At 41.5% G+C, this 22,483-nt stretch overlaps 1 protein-coding gene and 1 long non-coding RNA gene across 4 annotated transcripts in view; one reads left to right on the top strand and one right to left on the bottom strand.

Moving 5' to 3' along the window:
- The window catches only part of LOC309619331, a 28,154-nt gene that overhangs the window by 3,287 nt on the left and 2,384 nt on the right, over positions 1-22,483 (top strand). The window lies entirely within an intron of this gene.
- LOC309619344 (RAD52 motif-containing protein 1-like) lies at positions 93-22,206 on the bottom strand (the record flags this gene model as incomplete). The annotated part of the gene is made up of 6 exons (XM_082374459.1): positions 93-2,632; positions 16,632-16,730; positions 17,697-17,865; positions 18,241-18,363; positions 21,551-21,748; positions 22,042-22,206. 6 exons carry the CDS (start codon positions 22,204-22,206, stop codon positions 2,577-2,579), a joined length of 810 nt encoding a protein of 269 aa, XP_082230585.1. The 3' UTR covers positions 93-2,576.

Here is a 22,483-nt window from a genome sequence, read left to right as displayed (position 1 = left end):
GTGGGATCTTCCCTGACCAGGGCTCGAACCCATGTCCCCTGCCTTGGCAGGCAGATACTTAACCACTGCGCCACCAGGGAAGTCCGATATAGTACTTTTTAAAGAGGGGTTTTAATTTATTTCAGATTGTGTACATTTTTCTTGTAGAAAAGATTATTCCAGTATAGAAACATAAACACGCAAAACCACTCCAAATGCAGTATTCTATGGGTTAGATATTATCAGTCACATTTTATAAGTAATTGGGCAAATGCCAAAGCACTAGGTCCTGGGGAGTAAGAAGACTCAAATCTGGGGTGCCCCCCACCCCAATTGCAAGAGCAGGGTGTGTTTTTCAAATCCATGTTTCATCTGGTCTTTGTTTCTCATCCATCCTCTGTGTCTGCCTTTCTCAAGAAGGCTCAGATCCTCGGCTTCCACACCCTCCCGGCTGGCTGTGCCCCAGCTCCCGGCCTGGAACCTCTGCGTGCCTGGGTGTGCCTGCTCCCCCTGTGCATCACCAGCTTGGCCAGGGAGCTGCTGTATCGTGCACTGCTTGCTGTACCCAGAGTACCTGGACCCTTCTGGTACATGAAGTGCACCCTCCTCACCACGTGTGCAGCCCATCCCCTTACCTTATAGCCTGCCTCTAAGCCAGGCTTGGGGGTGACTACAGTGTGCATTCAGCTGTGTGAGGTGCTGGGATCAAAGTGAAGTTCCCAACTTTTGAAGTTGCAGGCTTGAGGGGCACACAGTGATTTAAAGTCGGGTCACCTGACTTAAAGGGGGGACTGACTGATTTAAAGCCAAGGCAGCTGACTTAAAGCCTGCGTCCCTCAGCTGCAGGACGAGACCAACTTTGGCGGTGCACGGGTTCGCTCCAAGCCAGCACTGCTGTTCAGGAAGAGCTTCCAGTAGCGTCTTAGTGCAGGGGGACTTGGTCCGTTGTCTTGCCCCTGCCCTCAGAGGGGGGCCACCTGCTCTTCTGGAGAATCAGGGAGGGGGAAGTGCAGAGTCCCGGCTGGAGTTGCGGCACCCCTTGTCTGATGGCAGGGAAAGGGGGGCGGGGCTGTGTGGTGTCCTGGGGCTGGACTCACCAGGTCGACTCAGCCTCTCAGCCTCCTAACCTCCCCCCACACACCCCACAAGAGTTTCCAATAATATGTAATTGCGCCTTAGGTTCTCGGTCTTCAAACTCATACCCAGGCTCCCAGGTCCCTTGATTCAGCCAATTCCTCTGTGCTCTTTCTTCTATTAGATACAGTCCCAGAGGGAGGGGCTGGGGGATGGGACTGGAGGGATGCCGGCAACACTGGCCTCAGCTGACTAAAGAGATCCGGGGTCTGCGCTATCACACATGTGCTGCGCTATCACACATGTGATGACTAATAAGAACCTGCAGTATAAACAAACAAACAAACAAAACAACTAATACTAAACTTTCATTGGGTTATTTGTATGGAAATATGTTAATATAAATGTTTCAGCCATTACCTCTGCATTTCTTACTATTCAAAGCCAAGTCACGTGAGTTACAGGGAAGCAGCTGATTGATTTAAAGTTGGGTCATGTGATTTAAAAACCAGTGGCAGTTGATTGATTTAAATCCCGGTCATATGACATGAGGAGGGGGTGCTAAAAGCTGCTTTTTCATCTCTGGCTCAGAATATCATATTTACCTTGGTTTTTCTTATGATTTAGAAAACTTGAGCTGTCTCTCCTTGGAATCATCAGGAGAAAAATACAGTATTTCAGGTTCATTCTTGAAACCGGCTTCTCACGGTTAAGGTGTATTGGCTAAAAGATCTTCCTTCTTCAAGAGATTCCAAACCTCTGTAAGACACTTCACTGTAATTGGAGAAAAAAGAAGAATGAATTCAGGCCAGCAGCTGCAGGAGGCCAAGGCAGCCCCCAGGACTAGGGAAGGAGGAGGAGGAAGGGCTGAGAGTTGCCATTAGAGCAGACAACCTCCAGAGGGCGCTGAAGCACCGGCAGAGCCCACCTGCCACTCCCAGTTTGGCACTCCAGGGTCAGATTTGGGTTTGGAGATGGGGTTGCTGTAACCCCAAGGAGGTGAGCAGAGAGGAGGAGTTGATTACCGGTCTCCTCTGACTCTCTGACCTAAATTGCCTGGCTTCACAGGGGGGACAGAGTTTTGCTTTCAGCAACTGATGGGGCACTTCCAGGCTGGTCGGGTTGCCCAGTGGCCCGACAGGCTGACTGCGGTGTGACCGCCCTCTGTTTCTCCAGAATCTGTACATCAGGAGGTGCATGGGTGCGGGAGCCCATTCACCGCCCCTCCCCCCAAGGGGGATGGCACCTTCCCTGGCTGTACCCTATGATCACCACGTACTTGAAATGAATGCAAGTTTTTTGACTTCAAGGAAAAGCTCACATAACCGCTTCTTCCTCATAATGTGTGGGATTTACTCTAATGGAAGGACATTATAAAGAACAGGTAGAAAACTCACCTGTTGGTCTCCATGTAGGAGTTTATTTTGCATGAATCCCTCCTACATGAGTAGATAGCAGAGGTTTATTTTTGTTCCCGTGTGTGTAGTTGTGGCAGAGGATGTAGGTATGGTGATTTGAAGCCCTCAAAGAAATATTCTCAGAACTCTCAAGACTTCTCTTGATTGGAACAGAAAGAGACCTGGTAAAGGAGGAAAAGAAAAGGAGGAGGGAGAACGAATGACTGTTTCTCAGTAAATTCACCTTCCTGGTTGATTGTTCTGTCTTCTCATTTCTTTTAACTTCTATGTATGTCTAATGGAATAATGTAGAAAGGCTGATTTTTATGCTTTAAAAGATTTTACATCACAAAGAAACTAGAAGTGGCTAACAGAACTTATTCAAATCAATTTTACATAGAGACTTTGATATTAAATTTGTATACTACAATGGGTTTATCCCAATTTTCTCTTTCTTTTTGAGTGAATATTTGTAACATATTTTTGTAGATAATAATTTATCCTAGATATACAAAATTGTGAGAATGGGTACCATTTTTTACCACTTAAATGATTTCTTTTAAATGAATAGATTGTACACTTTAAATGCCAATGTTGTGTCTTACGTGTTGTTTTTTAATTCCTTGATTTCCAAAACTTGTGTTTATTTAATTGATTTCTATCTAATAATCTGTGTCTCCCCTTTATTGTTTCTTACTTTATATTTTATTGATCTATAGTTAATTTACATTATTATATTAGTTTCAGAGGTACAACATAGTGATTCATAAATGGTTAGGTTCTTCTCCATTTATAGTTATTATAAAAGAGTGGCTATATTCCCCATGCTATACAGTACATCACTGTAGATTATTGATTTTATACATAGTGGATTGTACCTCAAAATCTCCTACCACTATTTTGCTCCTCCACCCTATCTCTCCCTGCTGGTAACCACTAGTCTGTTCTTTAATCTGTGAGTCTGTTTTGTTGTTGTTGTTGTTGTTGTTGTATTCAATTTTTTAGATGCCACGTGTAAGTGATAACATACCATGCTTGTTTTCTCATAACATACCACGCTTTTTTTCTCATAACACACCATGCTTGTTTTCTCTGCGGCTTATTTTACTAAGCATAATACCCTCCAAGTCCATCCATGTTCTTGCAAATGGCAAAATTTCATTTTTTGCTGAAGTCATCATAAAAAATCTTTTTTATCCACTAAGCTATTAATGAACACTTAGTTTGACTCTATATCTTGGCTATGGCAAATAACACTGTTATGAACATTGGTGTGCAGTTATTTTTTTTTTAAATAGTGTTTTTGTTTTCTTCTGATATACCCAACAGTGAAATTGCTGGCTATTATGGTAGTTCTATTTTTAGTTTTTTGTGGAACCTCCATTCTGCTTTCCACAGTAGCTGCACTACTTCACATTCACATCAAGAGTGTACAAGAGTTTCCCTTTCTCCACATCCTCACTAACCTTTGTTATTTGTGATCTTTTTGATGACAGCCATTCTGACAAGACTGAAGTGATATATCTCATAGTTTTTTTGTTTTTTTGTTTTTAAATGATTTTGCTTTTTTTTTTTTTTTGTAAAGCTATTTTAATTAATTAATTAATTTATTTATTTATGGCTGTGTTGGGTCTTCGTTTCTGTGTGAGGGCTTTCTCTAGTTGTGGCAAGTGGGGGCCACTCTTCATCGCGGTGCACGGGCCTCTCACTCTTGCGGCCTCTCTTGTTGCGGAGCACAGGCTCCAGACGCGCAGGCTCAGTAGTTGTGGTACATGGGCCTAGTTGCTCCGCGGCATGTGGGATCCTCCCAGACCAGGGCTCGAACCCGTGTCCCCTGCATTGGCAGGCAGACTCTCAACCACTGCGTCACCAGGGAAGCCCTATCTCATAGTTTTGATTTGCATTTTACTGCCGATTAGCTGTGTTTAGCATCTTTGTGAGTTCTGGCTGTCTATATGTAGTTTTTCCTTGGAAAAATGTCTATTTAGGTCTTCTCATTTTTTTAAAAAAGATTTTGGGTGTTTTTTTGATATTGAGTTGTATGTGCTGTTTCTGTAGTTTAGATATGAACCCTTGCTTGGTCATCTTTTTGGTGTTAACCTCTTATCATGTGCAAATATTGTCTCTCCTTCAGCAGGTTGTCTTTTCATTTTGTCTTTGGTTTCCTTTGCTGTGCAAAATCTTTTAAGTTTAGTGAAGTCCCATTTGTTTATTTTTGCTTTTGTTTCATTTGCCTTAGTAGACTGAACCTAAAACTGTTGCTATCATTTATGTTGAAGAATGTTCTATATTTTCCTCTAGGGGTTTTATGGTTTCTGGTCCTACATTTAGGTCTTTATTCAGTTTTGCAATTATTTTATATATGGTGTGCTAAAATAATCTAATTTTATTCTTTTCCATGTAGCTGACCATTTTTCCCAGTACCAGTTATTGAAGAGACAGTTTTTTCTCCATATTGCCTGCTTTGTCATAAATCAATTAAATATAAGTGTGTGGGCTTATTTCTGGGATCTCTATTCTATTCCAGTGATCTTTGTGTCTGTTTTTGCTCTGGTACCTTTCTCTTTGATTACTGTCACTTTGCAGTATAGTCTGAAGTCAAGGTGCATGATGCCTCCAGCTGTGTTCTTTCTCAAGATTGTTTGGCTATTTGGGGTCTTTGTGTTTCTATATAAATTTTAAAATTACTTTTTCAAGTTCTGTGAAAATGCTTTGGTATTCTGATAGGGATTGCATTAAATCTGTAGATTGTCTTTGGTAGTATGGTTATTTTAACAGTATTAATTCTTCCAGTCCATGCACATGCTATATTTTTCCATCTTTTTGTGTTGTCCTCAACTTCTTTCACCAATGGCTGATAGATTTCTGAGCACACATCTTTTACCTGCTTAGGTGTGTTTATTCCTAGGTGTCTTATTCTTTTTGGTGTGATTGCGTATGGTATAGTTTTCTTAATTTTTCTTTCTGACAGCTTTGAGGTTTGTTTTTTCTTCTTTTTCTAATTCCTTCAGGTGTAATGTTAGGTTGTTTATTTGATATTTTTCTTGATTCCTAAGAATAAGCTTGTATCACTATAACTTCCCCCTGTGAACTGCGTTGGCTGTGTCCCATAGATTTTGGATCATTGTGTGTTCATTTTCATTTGTCTTGGGTATTTTTAGAATCCCTCTTTAATTTCTTCAGTGTTCCTTTCTTCCCCTTTTATTCCCTTCATCTGTGATGTGAGGACTATCTTTAATATTATGTTTGGATTTCTTTCAGTTTTGTGTATGTGTGTGTGTGTGTGTGTGTGTGTGTGTGTGTGATTATTTAAGTTGCTGAGCTCTTAATTTCACATGGACACTAACAACCCTGCATTGTTACTCTGCTCCCCCACAGTTACTGAATTTGACCTTATATTTTACATCTACTTGTTTTGTGTGTCCCTTAACTTCCTATTGTGAATATAGATGATTTTATTACTGTTTTCTTTCATCCTTCCTATTAGCTGTGTCCATGGTTGATTTACTACCTTTGTTGAATATTTGCCTTAACCAATGAGGTTTTTCCTTTAGTAAGTTTCCTTTCCTAATTTTTGTGTTTCAATCGTGACCTTTTCTTTTTCACTTAGAAAAGCCCCTTTAAGATTTCTCATAAAGCTGGTTTGGCGATGCTGAGCTCTTTTAGTTTTGCTTCTCTGTAAAACTTTAGATCTCACCATCAAATCTGAAGGAGAGCCTTGCTGGGTAGAGTATTTTTGGTTATAGGCTTTTCCCTTTCATGACTTTAAATATACCATGCCACTCCCTTCTGGCATGCAGAGGTTATCCTGAAAAGTCAGCAGATAACTTTATGCAATTTCCCATGTTTGTAACTTGTTGCTTTTCCTTCGCTCCTTTTAATGGTGTCTTTTTATCTTTTTTTCTTTTTCCATTTTAATTACAATGAGTCTTGCTGTGGTCCTCTTTGGGTTGATCCTGTTTTGGCCTTACTGTGTTTACTGGACTTGGATGTCTGTTTTCTTTCCCAGGTTAGGGAAGTTTTCAGCTCTTATGTCTTCAGGTATGTTCTACACTGCTTTCTCTTTCCTTTTTGCTTCTGGGACCAGTATAATGCAAATATTAGTACACCTGATATTCTTTCACAAGTCTGTTCAACTTTCCTCATTTCATTTTAATCTATTGTTTTACCGTTCATCTTCAGTGATTGCCTGTACTCTGTCCTTCAGTTTTCTGATTCATTCCTCTGTATCATTTAGTCTACAGTAGTTTCCTTCAATGTATTTTTCATTTCAGTTATTGTATTCCTCATCTCTGTTTTGTTGTTCTTTAATGGTCTAACTCTTTTTAAAAAAATTCTAACTTCTTGCCCTGGTCGTCCATTCTTCTCCTGAGTTCTTTGATCATCTTTACAGTCATTACCTTGAACCCTTTGTTGAGGAGATTGGCTATCTCTACTTCACTTAGCTCTTCTTCTGAATTCTTATCTTGGTCCTTCATTTGGATCGTGTTTCTGTGTCACCTCATTTTTCTTAACTTCCTGTTTTTATTGCTATGTATGTAGTAGGTTCGTTACATTTCCTGACCTTGGAGAAATTGCCTTTTGTAGGAGAGGTCCTATGTGTCCCAGCAGCCCACTGTCCCCTGGTCACTAGAATGATATGTTCTAGGTGTACCCCCTATGTGGGCTGCTTGGGCTCTTCTGCTGTGGTGGGCTGACTACTGTGGGTGGTCTGGTAGGCTTGGTTGCCCCCAGACTGCTTGTTTGCCAGGCTCTGCCTTGTATGGAGGCTGTCTGTGCTGCTTGGTGAGACTAGATCATAAGGCAGCTGGCTGCACATCTCTGGGGGACACCAAATCTAGTGCTGGTTCACTTATGGGTAGAATTGCAGTCCAGGTGATATCAGGGCTAGTGCCCAGTCACTGGTTCTGGGGCTATGCTGGCTACTGGGAGGAAGAGACAGGTCCTGCATTCTGGCTGCAGGGCCCAGGAGTCACAGAGTTGGTGTTGGATCACTGTTCCTGACACAGCTCTCTGCAGGGTCTGGGGTATCCCTAATCTTGTGTTGGCATTCTGATGGGCAGGGTCAGGACCCAGCTGAGTCCATGGCTGCTTCTGGCCTGCAAGTGAGTGTTCTGGTCACACAGGCTGCTGGGCTGTGGTATTCCTGGAGCTGGTGTGTGCCTGTTGGTGTATGAGGCTGATCCCACTGCTAGAGCAGGTTTGCTGTTGGGTAGGTCCAAGCTCCATCCAGTCCCTGTGCAGTAATCACCTGCCGATGGTGAGGCTGACTCCAAGGCCAGAGCAGGCTCACTTGTCAGAGGGGCCAGGGACTCTGGGGCTGGTGCCTGTCCACTGAGGTGTGGAGGCTGGTCCTGGGGCTTTTGGTGGCTGGACCCACGTCCAGGGTCAGCTGTGCTTTGAGAGGGTCTGAAGGCAGCCTGTTTGCTGGTGGATGGGGCTATGCCCCTGCTCAGTTAGTTGCTTGGCCTGCAGCATCCTAGTACTTGTGTCTATAGCCTGGTGGAAATGGGTAGGGTTCGGTCCTGCGGCTGATAAGCTAGAGGGAGGATTCTGAAATTATGCTTGCTGGTACCAGCGTCCACGAGGTAGAAGGAGCTCCCCTGAATGGCTGCTGCCAGTGTCTCTGTCCCTGAGGCTGTGCTGTAGTTGCCTCTTGCCTCTCTGGGAGACTCTCTAAGATCAGGAGGTAGGTGTGACCCAGGATCCTTTCAAATGACTGCTTCTGTTCTGATTTTCGGATCATGTGGGATTTTGTGAGCATCTTTTAAGAGTGGAGTCTCTATTTCCCACAACCCTCTGGCTCTCTGGAAAATAAACACTACTGGTCTTCAAAGCCCAACTTTCTAGGGACTCTTCTTTCCAGCACAGGATCCCTGGGCTTGGGAGCCTGATGTTGGCTTCATACCCCTGCTACCTGGGAGCACCTCTGAAACTGTAATTATTCTCCCATTTGTGGACCACCCACCTGGTGGTATGGGTCTTGACTCTATTGAGATTTTGCCCTTCCTTCCTGTCTTGTCGAGGTGCCTTCCTTATGTCTTTAGCTGTAAAACATCTTTTATGGTAGGTCCCGGCCTTTTTCATCAATTGCTGTTCTGTAAACAGTTGTGACTTTGGTGTGCCCATGAGAGGCATCACGCTCTGGGTCTTTGAATGCTACCATGTTGGGCAATCTTTCTACTTCATTCTTAAATCATATTATTTAATTTTTCTTAGTATCTTATTTGATTAGCGACAGTTTGAAATTTATTATCACTCATGTTTACTTCGCCTGTTTAAAAAAATTGAATAGTGCATTCATTCATTTTGAAATGAAGGTAGTGACCTGTGAATTTCCATACCTCAAAAATCAAGGATAGGACAAAAGCCTTTTCTACCTGTGTTACCCTCAAACTCTGCACCCCACCCCAGCCTGGGGATTAACCTCTTGCACCCATGCTCACCTTTTGTTTTCCGACCATTAACCATCATTGCATCTGTATGTGTGTTGACAAAGTGAACTCTAGTCTTTGAAGTTTTTGTGTTTTGTTTTTTGGTTTAGGGAGCAGTCCTACTATGAATGTACATTTACTGCTCTGCTGAAGTTCATATATAAACCTGTCAAGCACATTACCAGAATTGGAATTGCTTGTATATACACTTTGATAAATTTTAGAGACAATGGTAGAACAGAAATAAATTGTATTTCAAATCCCACAATATTCTCACACCATGAAAACCCTTCCCTTTTTAATATATTTGTGTGTAGTTTATCTTTATGCCCATACTATATTTCCCAGAGATGGGTAAGTGTTATGTTTCTTGCTGGCACATTTACCGTATTGTTCAAAGTCAGGCGTTTAGTGGTTTTAACATGATCATATTTCCATGAACTCGCAAATACAAGATCTTCTCTCACACTGTCTTTTACTCCCTGCTGTTTTATATTACCCTCCTAATTCTCAGTCCTGGTCTTTCTTTATGTTCTTCATCAACCTGGATAGGTTATACTATTTTCTCCCTTATTCAAGACCAATAGAATAGAATAGAACACCCAGAAATAAACCCTGATATATGGCCAAATGATTTTTGACAAGTTGCCAAGACTTTTCAAAGTAGGAAGGATAGTATTTTCAACAAGTGGTGCTGAGAAGTCTTGTGGTCAACATGCAAAAGAAGGAAGATGGACCCTTACCTAACATCATATGCAAAAATTAATGAAAACATATCAAGAAACTAAATATAAGACCTAATAAAATTAAAAGTCTTAGAAGAAGGCACAGGACAAGAGCTTCATGACATTGGATTTGGCAGTGTTTTCCTCAATATGAAACGAGGGAACAACAAATGTACAGCTAACAAAAAAATAAACAATTTGAAGTACACGATTAAAAAAAATGTGTATCAGAGGAATGTAAACAGAATAAAATGGCAACCCACAAGATGGGAGAAAATATTTGAAAGCCATCTATCTGACAAGAGATTTCTATTGAGAATTTACAGAGAACTCCTATAACTGAACAAAAAGCAAACAAACACCCTGATTCAAAAATGGATAAAAGACTTGAATAGATGGTTCTTCAAAAAGATGTACAGAAGATTAACCAAGATGGCGGAGTAGAAGGACGTGCTCTCACTCCCTCTTGCGAGAGCACCAGAATCACAGCTGGCTGCTGGACAGTCATCGACAGGAAGACACTGGACTTCACCACGGAGGATACCCCACGTCCAAGGACAGAGGAGAAGCCACAGTGAGATGGTAGGAGGGGCACAATCAGAGTAAAATCAAATCCCATAAGTGCTGGGTGGGTGACTCACAGACTGGCGGACACTTATACCACAGAAGTCCACCCACTGGAGTGAAGATTCTGAGCCCCACGTCAGGCTTCCCAACCTGGGGGTCCAGCAACGGGAGGAGGAATTCATAGAGAACCAGACTTTGAAGCCTAGTGGGAATTGAATGCAGGATTTCGACAGGACTGGGGGAAACAGAGGCCCCACTCTTGGAGGGCACACACGGAATAGTGTGTGCATAGGGACCCGGGGGAAGGAGCAGTGACCCTGGGGGAGACTGAACCAGACCTACCTGCTAGTGTTGGAGGGTCTCCTGCAGAAGCGGGGGCTGTCTCTGTTTCACCGTGGGGACAAGGACACTGGCAGCGGAGGTTCTGGGAAGTACTCCTTGGCATGAGCCCTCCCAGAGTCTGCCATTAGCCCCACCAAAGAGCCCAGGTAGGCTCCAGTGTTGGGTTGCCTCAGGCCAAACAACCAACAGGGAGGGAACCCAGCCCCACCCATCAACAGTCAAGTGGATTCAAGTTTTACGGAGCTCTGACCGCCACAGCAACAGTCAGCTCTACCCACCACCAGAGCCTCCCATCAAGCCTCTTAGATAGCCTCAACCACCATTGGTCAGACAGCAGAAGCAAGAAAAACGACAATCCTGCAGCTTGTGGAACAAAAACCACATTTACAGAAAGATAGACAAGATGAAAAGGCAGAGGGCTATATACCAGATGAAGGAACAAGAAAAAAACCCAGAAAAACAACTAAATGAAGTGGAGATAGGCAACCTTCCAGAAAAAGAATTCAGAATAATGACAGTGCAGTGAAGATGAACCAGGACCTCGGAATAAGAATGGAGGCAAAGATTGAGAAGATGCAAGAAATGATTAACAAAGACCTAGAAGAATTAAAGAACAAACAAACAGAGATGACCAATACAATAACTGAAATGAAAACTACACTAGAAGGAATCAATAGCAGAATAACTGAGGCAGAAGAACGGATAAGTGACCTGGAAGACAGAATGGTGGAATTCACTGCTGCAAAACAGACTAAAGAAAAAAGAATGAAAAGAAATGAAGACAGCCTAAGAGACCTCTGGGACAACATTAAACGCAACAACATTCGCATTATAGGGGTCCCAGAAGGAGAAGAGAGAGAGAAAGGACCCGAGAAAATATTTGAAGAGATTATAGTCGAAAACTTCCCTAACATGGGAAAGGACATAGCCACCCAAGTCCAGGAAGCGCAGAGAGTCCCATACAGGATAAACCCAAGGAGAAACACGCTGAGACACATAGTAATCAAAGTGGCAAAAAGTAAAGACAAAGAAAAATTATTGCAAGCAGCAAGGGAAAAACAACAAATAACATACAAGGGAACTCCCATAAGCTTAACAGCTGATTTCTCAGCAGAAACTCTACAAGCCAGAAGGGAGTGGCATGATATACTTAAAGTGATGAAAGGGAAGAACCTACAACCAAGATTACTGTACCCGGCAAGGATCTCATTTAGATTTGATGGAGAAATCAAAAGCTTTACAGACAAGCAAAAGCTAAGAGAATACAGCACCACCAAACCAGCTCTACAACAAATGCTAAAGGAACTTCTCTCAGTGGGAAACACAAGAGAAGAAAAGGACCTACAAAAACAAACCCAAAACAATTAAGAAAATGGTCATAGGAACATACATATCGATCGATAATTACCTTAAACGTGAATGGATGAAATGCTCCAACCAAAAGACACAGGCTGGCTGAATGGATACAAAACAAGACCCATATATATGCAGTCTACAAGAGACCCACTTCAGACCTAGGGACACATACAGACTGAAAGTGAGGGGACGGAAAAAGATATACCATGCAAACCAGATAGATTTAATTGATATTTATAGGACATTCCATCCAAAAACAGCAGATTACACTTTCTTCTCAAGTGCGCACGGAACATTCTCCAGGATAGATCACATCTTGGGTCACAAATCAAGCCTCAGTAAATTTAAGAAAATTGAAATCATATCAAGCATCTTTTCTGACCACAACGCTATGAGATTAGAATGAATTACAGGGAAAAAACCGTAAAAAACACAAACACATGGAGGCCAAAGAATACATTACTAAATAACCAAGAGATCACTGAAGAAATCAAGGAGGAAATCCAAAAATACCTAGAGACAAATGACAATGAAAACACGACGATCCAAAACCTATGGGATGCAGCAAAAGCAGTTTTAAGAGGGACGCTTATAGCTATACAAGCCTACCTAAAGAAACAAGAAAAATCTCAAGTAAACAATCTAAGCTTACACCTAAAGGAACTAGAGAAAGAAGAACAAACAAAACCCAACGTTAGCCGAAGGAAAGAAATCATAAAGATCAGAGCGGAAATAAATGAAATAGAAACAAAGAAAACGATAGCAAAGATCAATAAAACTAAAAGCTGGTTCTTTGAGAAGATAAACAAAATTGATAAGCCATTAGCCAGACTCATCAAGAAAAAGAGGGAGAGGACTCAAATCAAGAAAATTAGAAATGAAAAAGGAGAAGTTACAACAGACACCGCAGAAATACAAAGCATCCTAAGAGACTACTACAAGCAACTCTATGCCAATAAAATGGACAACCTGGAAGAAATGGACAAATTCTTAGAAAGGTATAACCTTCCAAGACTGAACCAGGAAGAAACAGAAAATATGAACAGGCCAATCACAAGTCATGAAATTGAAACTGTGATTAAAAATCTACCAACAAACAAAAGTCCAGGACCAGATGGCTTCACAGGTGAATTCTGTCAAACATTTAGAGAAGAGCTAACACCCATCCTTCTCAAACTCTTCCAAACAATTGCAGACGAAGGAACACTCCCAAACTCATTCTATGAGGCCACCATCACCCTGATACCAAAACCAGACAAAGATACTACAAAAAAAGAAAATTACAGACCAATATCACTGATGAATATAGATGCAAAAATCCTCAACAAAATACTAGCAAACAGAATCCAACAACACATTAAAAGGATCATACACCACGATCAAGTGGGATTTATCCCAGAGATGCAAGGATTCTTCAATATACGCAAATCAATCAATGTGATACACCATATTAACAAATTGAAGAATAAAAAACATATGATCATCTCAATAGATGCAGGAAAAGCTTTTGACAAAATTCAACACCCATTTATGATAAAAACTCTCCAGAAAGTGGGCAGAGAGGGAACCTACCTCAACATAATAAAGGCCATATACGACAAACCCATGGCAAACATCATTCTCAATGGTGAAAAACTGGAAGCATTTCCTCTAAGATCAGGAACGAGACAAGGATGTCCACTTTCACCACTATTATTCAACATAGTTTTGGAAGTCCTAGCCACGGCAATCAGAGAAGAAAAAGAAATAAAAGGAATCCAAATTGGAAAAGAAGAAGTAAAACTGTCACTGTTTGCAGATGACATGATATTATACATAGGGAATCCTAAAGATGCCACCAGAAAACTACTAGAGCTAATCAATGAATTTGGTAAAGTTGCAGGATACAAAATTAATGCACAGAAATCTCTTGCATTCCTATACACTAATGATGAAAAATCTGAAAGAGAAATTATGGAAACACTCCCAATTACCATTGCAACAAAAAGAATAAAATACCTAGGAATAAACCTACCTAGGGAGACAAAAGACCTGTATGCAGAAAAGTATAAGACACTGATGAAAGAAATTAAAGATGATACCAACAGATGGAGAGATATACCATGTTCTTGGATTGGAAGAATCAATATTGTGAAAATGACTCTACTACCCAAAGCAATCTACAGATTCAATGCAATCCCTATCAAATTACCAATGGCATTTTTTACGGAACTAGAACAAATCATCTTAAAATTTGTATGGAGACACAAAAGACCCCGAATAGCCAAAGCAGTCTTGAGGGAAAAAAACGGAGCTGGAGGGATCAGACTCCCTGACTTCAGACTATACTACAAAGCTACAGTAATCAAGACAATATGGTACTGGCACAAAAACAGAAACGTAGATCAATGGAACAAGATAGAAAGCCCAGAGATAAACCCACGCTCCTAGGGTCAACTAATGTATGACAAAGGAGGCAAACATATACAATGGAGAAAAGACAGTCTCTTCAATAAGTGGTGCTGGGAAAACTGGACAGCTACATGTAAAAGAATGAAATTAGAACACTCCCTAACACCATACACAAAAAATGAACTCAAAATGGATTCGAGACCTAAATGTAAGACCGGACACTATAAAACTCTTAGAGGAAAACATAGGAAGAACACTCTTTGACATCAATCACAGCAAGATCTTTTTTGATCCACCTCCTAGAGTAATGGAAATAAAAACAAAAATTAACACATGGGACCTAATGAAACTTCAAAGCTTCTGCACAGCAAAGGAAACCATAAACAAGATGAAAAGACAATCCTCAGAATGGGAGAAAATATTTGCAAACGAATCAACGGACAAAGGATTAATCTCCAAAATATATTACAGCTCATTCAGCTCAATATTAAAGAAACAAACAACCCAATCCAAAAATGGGCAGAAGACCTAAATAGACATTTCTCCAAAGAAGACATACAGATGGCCAAGAAGCACATGAAAAGCTGCTCAACATCACTAATTATTAGAGAAATGCAAATCAAAACTACAATGAGGTATCACCTCACACCAGTTAGAATGGGCATCATCAGAAAATCTACAAACAGCAAATGCTGGAGAGGGTGTGGAGAAAAGGGAACCCTCTTGCACTGTTGGTGGGAATGTAAATTGATACAGCCACTATGGAGAACAGTATGGAGGTTCCTTAAAAAACTAAAAATAGATTTACCATATGATCCAGCAATCCCACTACTGGGCGTATACCCAGAGAAAACCATAATTCAAAAAGACACATGCACCCCAATGTGCACTGCAGCACTATTTACAATAGCCAGGACATGGAAGCAACCTAAATGCCCATCGACAGACGAATGGTTAAAGAAGATGTGGTACATATATACAATGGAATATTACTCAGCCATAAAAATGAACGAAATTGAGTCATTTGCTGAGACGTGGATGGATCTAGAGACTGTCATACAGAGTGAAGTAAGTCAGAAAGAGAAAAACAAATATCGTATATTAAGGCATGTATGTGGAACCTAGAAAAATGGTACAGATGAGCCGGTTTGCAGGGCAGAAGTTGAGACACAGATGTAGAGAACAGACATATGGACACCAAAGGGGGAAAACTGCGGTGGGGTGGGGATGGTGGTGTGCTGAATTGGACGATTGGGATTGACATGTATACACTGATTTGTATAAAACTGATGACTGATAAGAACCTGCAGTATAAAAAAACAAACAAACAAAACAACTAATACTAAACTTTCATTGGGTTATCTGTATGGAAATATGTTAATATAAATGTTTCAGACATTACGTGAAATTTCTAAAAATCTTATATGTTCTGGTATCATGTTATGAGTCATAATTCTAGTTATTACTTTAAAATTTATATCTCAGAAAAAACTAACTTTCATTGTCAATTGCACTATTATGAACTTTCATCAAATCTTTAACCGTGGTCATTTTTAAGTCTTTTGTCAGTTACAGACAGTTCTGGGTGTACTCTGATGCTTTTGCAAATATGTTCCTATAAAAGGGTTTCATCTTCAAGGAATTCATAGAAAAGACTCTGACAAGTACTGGTTTCTGGTAACTGTACTGCTGAACTGAATGAATAAGCATTTTCAGAACTCTAATGGAAAACTGATGAACTCATAAAAGTGCTAACAAAAGATCAAGATGAAAACAAAATTAATTACATGGGACTGAGTGAACTGATGAGGATGATTATAATTTTTCTGACTTTCTGTTTGAATTAAAAAGAAAAAATTCCACAAGGACTCAGAGGCAAAGAATATAGAAATCAATTTTCACTGCAAAGTAAAGGAGCTGTTACAGTGGAGGATTCCTGGACTGAATGTCAATATTATGACATAGTATGAGTGTGTTTCGTGTTTGGTCATTGCAATCATTGTTGCTTTTGTTGTGGTCATCCATTTACAATGCTTGGTGTCAGTATATTTATTTCTTGTAAAAATAAAATACAGTGTGTGTGTGTGAAAAAAAAAAGAAATTGTCTAGGATAATGTTGAAAGGACAAAGAGTCATCTTAAAGCTGCTACTAGTAGCTAAGTTGTGAATACTTGAACATCAGTAAGAAAAAGTTATTATCATTATATAAGAAGTTGAGTCTGTGCCTGTGAATGATATTCAAAGAGAGAAAAGTTAAAAATAAAGTATATAAGAGCTACTTTTACTACAACTAAAGGACATATCATAGGACATTTATTTTAATGAACTTTGAGTGAGTACTGAAAAAAAAAAAAAAAAGGTCTTACCTAAAACCACAATCAGCAGTTTCCGGAATGCTTCTGTCATAGCCTTCTGAATAGCAAGCTTCTGGGCTACCTTCCTTTTCATAAGGAATGATAATGACCCTAAATCCAACCAAAACAGATGAATTTGAAATGCCTATCTGAATAACTGATTTCTAGGTTATGTGTTTAAAACTAAACATGCATCTGTCATTCTTAGATCATTATCTTTGTGATTAAGGGCAGGCACAACACTGGGCTATGGTTGAATGTCTCTGTTGTAGGTATACCCTGGCATGGCACACTTTTACTGCTCAGATCTATTCTGGAAGTTCCTAAAACACTCGATGGGAAATGCAAACCAAGAACGCGGCACAAATCTCATGTTACTCACAGATTTCAAATGGACAAGCTGAGGCTACACTGCTACACACCCTGCTCTCCTGTGCGTAAAGGGCTGGATTCATACAGTGAGATAGACTTGGTGGTAGTGCAGATGATCTGGCCTCTCCTCAACCATCACCCACTCAGGTGGATGGTGGAGCCTCCTCTACTCCATTCGCTAACAGCCCTGCCTCTGACTTAAAACCCTAAGCCCAAGTGCCAAGGATTCTAGGAAAAATCTCAGTACCAATCGGAATCCCCTTTCTAGGGATCTACATTTACTTTTTCCACTCAGGCCCCTCTATAGGAGGCAAAGGACTGAACATTTACACAAGAGTTTATTTCAATCTTTAGACAATGATTTTGTTGGGATAACTGAAGGCCAGAAGACATCTGTATTTGAAGGACTATTTTAGCACAAAACAAATTATTAACCAAAAAAAAAAAAACCAAAATCTAACTAATTTTCCCTCCTCCTAAGCTTCTTGGCAGGCAGTCAGTTCTAAAATTCTAAAGTTTAAGGTGCTGTCAGGTATTGCCTAAGATAAAAACCTATATCGTCAGGCAGAAAAATTCTGCCCAGGGCTTTAGTTGCTTAGCCAAGGTGATGATGTATCTAAAAGTTGAGTTTCAGAAAGAAAGGAAAAAAGAGAAATCCCACTCCCTCACCTCCCCACACACACACACACATACTGGAAAACAGACCTTCCTCCAACTTATCCAAAGGTTCCTCAGCCATGCCAGCTGCAGGACTCCTGCACTCGTGGGAGGGCAACGCCACCTCTAAAGCACAGAAGAGCTTCAGGCTTTGCTTCTGAAGTGGTGTCACAATATCTTCATTTTCCCTTTCTTCAAGGTTAGAAAGATCCTGAAGCTGTTAGGATTTTGAATTAAAGGCTAGACTTCAAAATATTCTGGTGTTAGAGATAAAAACTAAACTCCAGCAATCCCAGGTAATAGTTTAGGTATGCTATAGCTTCAAAATCAAGTGAGATTTGCAAATGAATGACTAGATATAGACAACAGTTTTTTATTATATACCATACAAATACTGGAGAAAATTATGGACACCACCATCCAAGTCATTGAGATTATCACTAATTCTAGGTGGCAGGCCAATGCTCAGATACTTCCATGTGGAAGCCTCTCACATCTCCTCCCCATAGCCCTGTTCTATTCTTCTCTCTAAAGTCTAGGAGTTCAATGTTGAAAGGAGTCTGGTTAGTCACAGAAAATCTACAGAGTTTACCCTGATGATCCTTTTTGACCACCCATTGAAACCAAAGTAGTAATTTGCCAATTCTTGGCATCTGGAGCTGTTTAGGGCAAGCGTATTATGTTGAACCGCCTTATGTCTGGTGCCGAGACGAACCTAAAGACATATAAGACCTAAAAATATCACAACCCTACGTAGAGACTTATTTTGGATATACCTGAGATTTATCAATACCAATTTCATAGAGTGGTTGTGAAGATTAAGTAGCACATTTTAAGCAATGAGTTCACAGTGAACCCTAAATAAATGGTATTTATTATTTTTAAGTCAGTACTTTTCTGCTTCATTTCCAGGACCCCTGATTAATCAGGAAGGTTCCCTGACCTCTGGTGGTGAAAGTGATGATGAAAGCAACCAAGGAAGCCCAGCAGAAGCCTATCACGGGGCTGGGGGTAAGCAAAGGAAGTGAACTGTTTTAGTCATCTCATCCTGTAGCTCCTGCTTGAGAATATGACCTGAAGAGGAGATAAGATAGACCTGCCACTGAATTAGGACCTTAATCTGTAGCACCCCCTTCCCAAGTTACTAACCCCTGTTAGAAGAGGGAATACGTATACCTCTATAAATGTAAATAAAGCAACCAAAAGAATTAGAGGTTCATCTGCATTAACAAGCTTCTTTGAGAGTGTAAATATTTCCAGTCTTAACTCTCTAAATAACTTACATATTACTGTGGATCTTTTTACATCACTAGTTCTTTCTTAAATGTCTATTTCCATTTTGAACAGGGTGTGGTATATAAATATAGTTATAAAAATTCAAATAATACAAATAAAGTCAAAGCATTGTTAATTCTTTATTGATGTGTTTGTGCATCTTCCTCCATCACTAGTTTATGAGCTCCTTAAGTGCTTGAAGGAACCATATATTATTCTTTCCTTGTTACCAGAAACAAGCATAGATCTTGGCATATAATAGAGGAGTGATGGTCTGTTGACTGAGTGAATGAATGAGTACATAAGAAAACGAAATTACTTTCTCCAACTGAAGCTGCCTGCTGGGAAGGAGAAATGAAGACTAATTTTTAAGTGTTGAGTGTTGCAACATTTAAAACAGGGAGGCTAGGCCCTGTACGGTGAGTCATAATGGAGCTGTCCTGGACAATTAGGAAGCTTCAGAAGGGCTCTGAGCCCCTGGGTAGTAGAGACAGTTGACTTCTGGGATAACCTTGCCACAGTTCTTGCTGGCAAACATTTCCCTTCATGCTACTGAGAAAAACTCAGATACATTAGGCCTTTCCTTCATTTTATTTGAAGATGTTATTCTCTTGTCTGTATTTATAAAAAATACAGGGGAAAAAAGATAAGAAGTATGTATACCTGCTAATGAATAAAAGAAGACATAATTGGAACTTCCCTGCTGGTGCAGTGGTTAAGACTCCGTGCTCCCAATGCAGGGGGCCCGGGTTTGATCCCTGGTCAGGGAACTAGGTGTCACGTGCATGCTGCAACTAAGAGTTTGCACGCCACAGTTAAGGAGCCTGTGAGCCACAACTAAAGGAGCCTGCCTGCTGCAACTGGGGAGCCCACGTGCCGCCACTGGGGAGCCCTTGAGCTGCAACTAAGGAGCCCGCCTGCTGCAACTAAGACCCGGTGCAACCAAATAAATAAATAAATAAAATTTAAAGAGAACGCATAATTAAAGTAGGTAACAATTTCGGGGGTGTGGGTAGTAAACTAAGGCTCTGCATTAAATAAAGAAACCTAATACGAATGCCCTTTCCTCTCAACTCTATAGTGACTTGTAGAACATTTTCTTCATTACTCTATCAGTGACGGGCTTTATGCTGTGAAAATCTCAGAACCTAAGCTTATGGAATGGTCTTAATGTCCAATATAAGAAAAGAACTCATTACTCACAACTGATACCAAGTAACTGTTTCATAATCTTTCCAGGACCATCCGTAATGTCTGAGTGGTTATGTGAAATGGTCGCAGGGTCTGCAAATTAAAGAATGTCTGACATGAAATCATTTCAATCCCAGGGAGTACAGCCAGGATTGAAGAGGGTGTTAAACAGGGTACAGAAGTGGGAGGTAGTGTACCTGGAGTCACATCTGAGGCGAGTTCTCAGATTCAATAAAGGTGAAATCAGTGAGTAAAGAAATATGGGTGAGAACAGGCAGCAAGGTCAGTGGGAAGTAGCCAGAGCAAGAAGCCAATCAGAGAAGACACACAATTCTAAAGTGAAAGGTCTGGGAAATCGAAGCCTCACTCACTTATTCAGAGGAATTGAAAAGGTCCTTGAAAAAGGAATGGTGGCTGAATGGAGGCACATAATGAAATGTTAATTCTGGGGAAGTAAAATTGGATGGCATGTTAATATGGAATAAGGTTTCTACAATGCATTAAAGAATATTTTAACCATTTTCTGGAATCTGAAGGGAGTTCTGAATAGGCAGTTTCAGAGTGATGATGATGACGAAGCCTCCTTTATGTTACATCTGACAAAAGTTTGTCAAGCTCGGGACTTCTCGGGTGGCACAGTGGTTAAGAGTCCGCCTGCCAATGCAGGGGACACGGGTTCGATCCCTGGTATGGGAAGATCCCACATGCCGCAGAGCAACTAAGCCCGTGTGCCACAACTACTGAGCCTGTGCTCTAGAGCCCGTGAGCCACAACTACTGAAGCTCACGTGCCTAGAACCCGTGCTCCGCAACAAGAGAAGCCATCGCGATGAGAAGCCCACGCACCGCAACGAAGAGCAGCCCCCGCTCGCCGCAACTAGACAAAGCTGGTGTGCAGCAACGAGACCCAACGCAGCCAAAAATAAATAAATAAATAAATAAATTAATTTAAAAAACAATTTGTCAACCTCACACATTTAAAATCCACATAAAAGTAAATATAAGGAAGACTCTTGTGAAGATTTCTTAAATTAAGGGGCAGCATAAAATGACGTGGGGTTTAACATCAGTTCAGTTTGGGTTTGGACTCTAGTTTCCACGTTTATTGTCATGAACCTTAAGTCAGTCACTTAACCATCCTGAGTTCGAGTTTCTTCATCTAAAAAAAAGAAAGAAAGAACTGGGGAACTGGGGGATCAGTGGAGCAGTGCATCTGAGAGCATTCTGAACACCACAGTGCTGTACAAACGCTGGCCTTTTTAAAATTTTTTTTCCCCCTTGGGATCTTAGTTCCCGGACCAGGGATTGAACCCGGGCCCTCAGCAGTGAAAGTGCAGAGTCCTAACCACTGGACCGCCAGGGAATTCCCGATGGCCTATTAGTTTTAAATTCAGCACTTCATCCCAGTAGAGCGAGGAATTCCACATTTGGACCCACCTTCACTGGAAATGTCTGAAAAAGCTGCTCCTGGTCGCATGCCTTTTGGGCTCTGTGGGCATCCCTTGCTGAATAAACTTTGATGATGGCATGGAACCCAGGACTGGCCACTGCTGCGTTTGGGAAGATGCGGACCGAATACAGAAGGCCAAACTGGGAGAAGACTGTGAACAGAGTATGCTGTAGGGTGGTCCCATGCTAAGTAAGTGCAGGAAATTTCATGCCCAGGAAGCCAAACCGCCCGTTCCCTTCTATTCCCCCAGCCCTTTGCCGCAGGCAACTGTGGTGATCCTGCAACTCCAAACACTTCTCATTTCAGCAACAAGATTCCCTCTGAAATCCTAAGCTTCGAGAAGCATTAGGAGGCAATGCCAACTGTTGGGAACTATCTCTCAAAAATCTGTGGGGGCCAGCTGACTGCTCAGGTCGGCTCTAGAACTAAGATTCCTCTCAGCGGAGACCACAGGCAGATGAGGTGCTGAAGCAGTTACCCGGGGCACCCAGTTACTGAGGCGCAAGGTGGCTTCCTCCACCCCTCCCTCCGCCCCGGCTCGGCTCGCTTGCAAGGCCTCGGCCGTGGGTCCAGAGCTCAGCTCCCACTCCGGCAAGGTTTTGTCACCCATGATGGGAACCACAAAAGGCACCAACTCCACCATCCGACCGTTACCGCGCGTGCACGGCTCGGGGCGCAAACGCACCGCGTCTGCGCACGCGCGCCTGCGCACCGCGTCTGCCCCTGTGCGCCTGCGCATGCGCTGTTTACAAACGGAAGCCTTAGGGGCGGAGCTAGTTTGTTGGAAGGGGGAAGAGGGCGGTGCTCGGACCTCTCCCTCGCCCCTCCCACTCCGGGCTTGTCTCTGCCTCTAGTTCCCCTTCCGCAACTCCCGAGCCCAAAAGCTTTGGAGTTTACTGCTTCTATTCAAGTGTATTTTT

This window comes from Balaenoptera borealis (assembly GCF_965194805.1).
Source record: "Balaenoptera borealis genome assembly, chromosome: 20".
In the NCBI taxonomy this organism is placed as follows: domain Eukaryota; kingdom Metazoa; phylum Chordata; class Mammalia; order Artiodactyla; family Balaenopteridae; genus Balaenoptera; species Balaenoptera borealis.
This window is presented reverse-complemented; position numbering and strand designations above follow the sequence as displayed.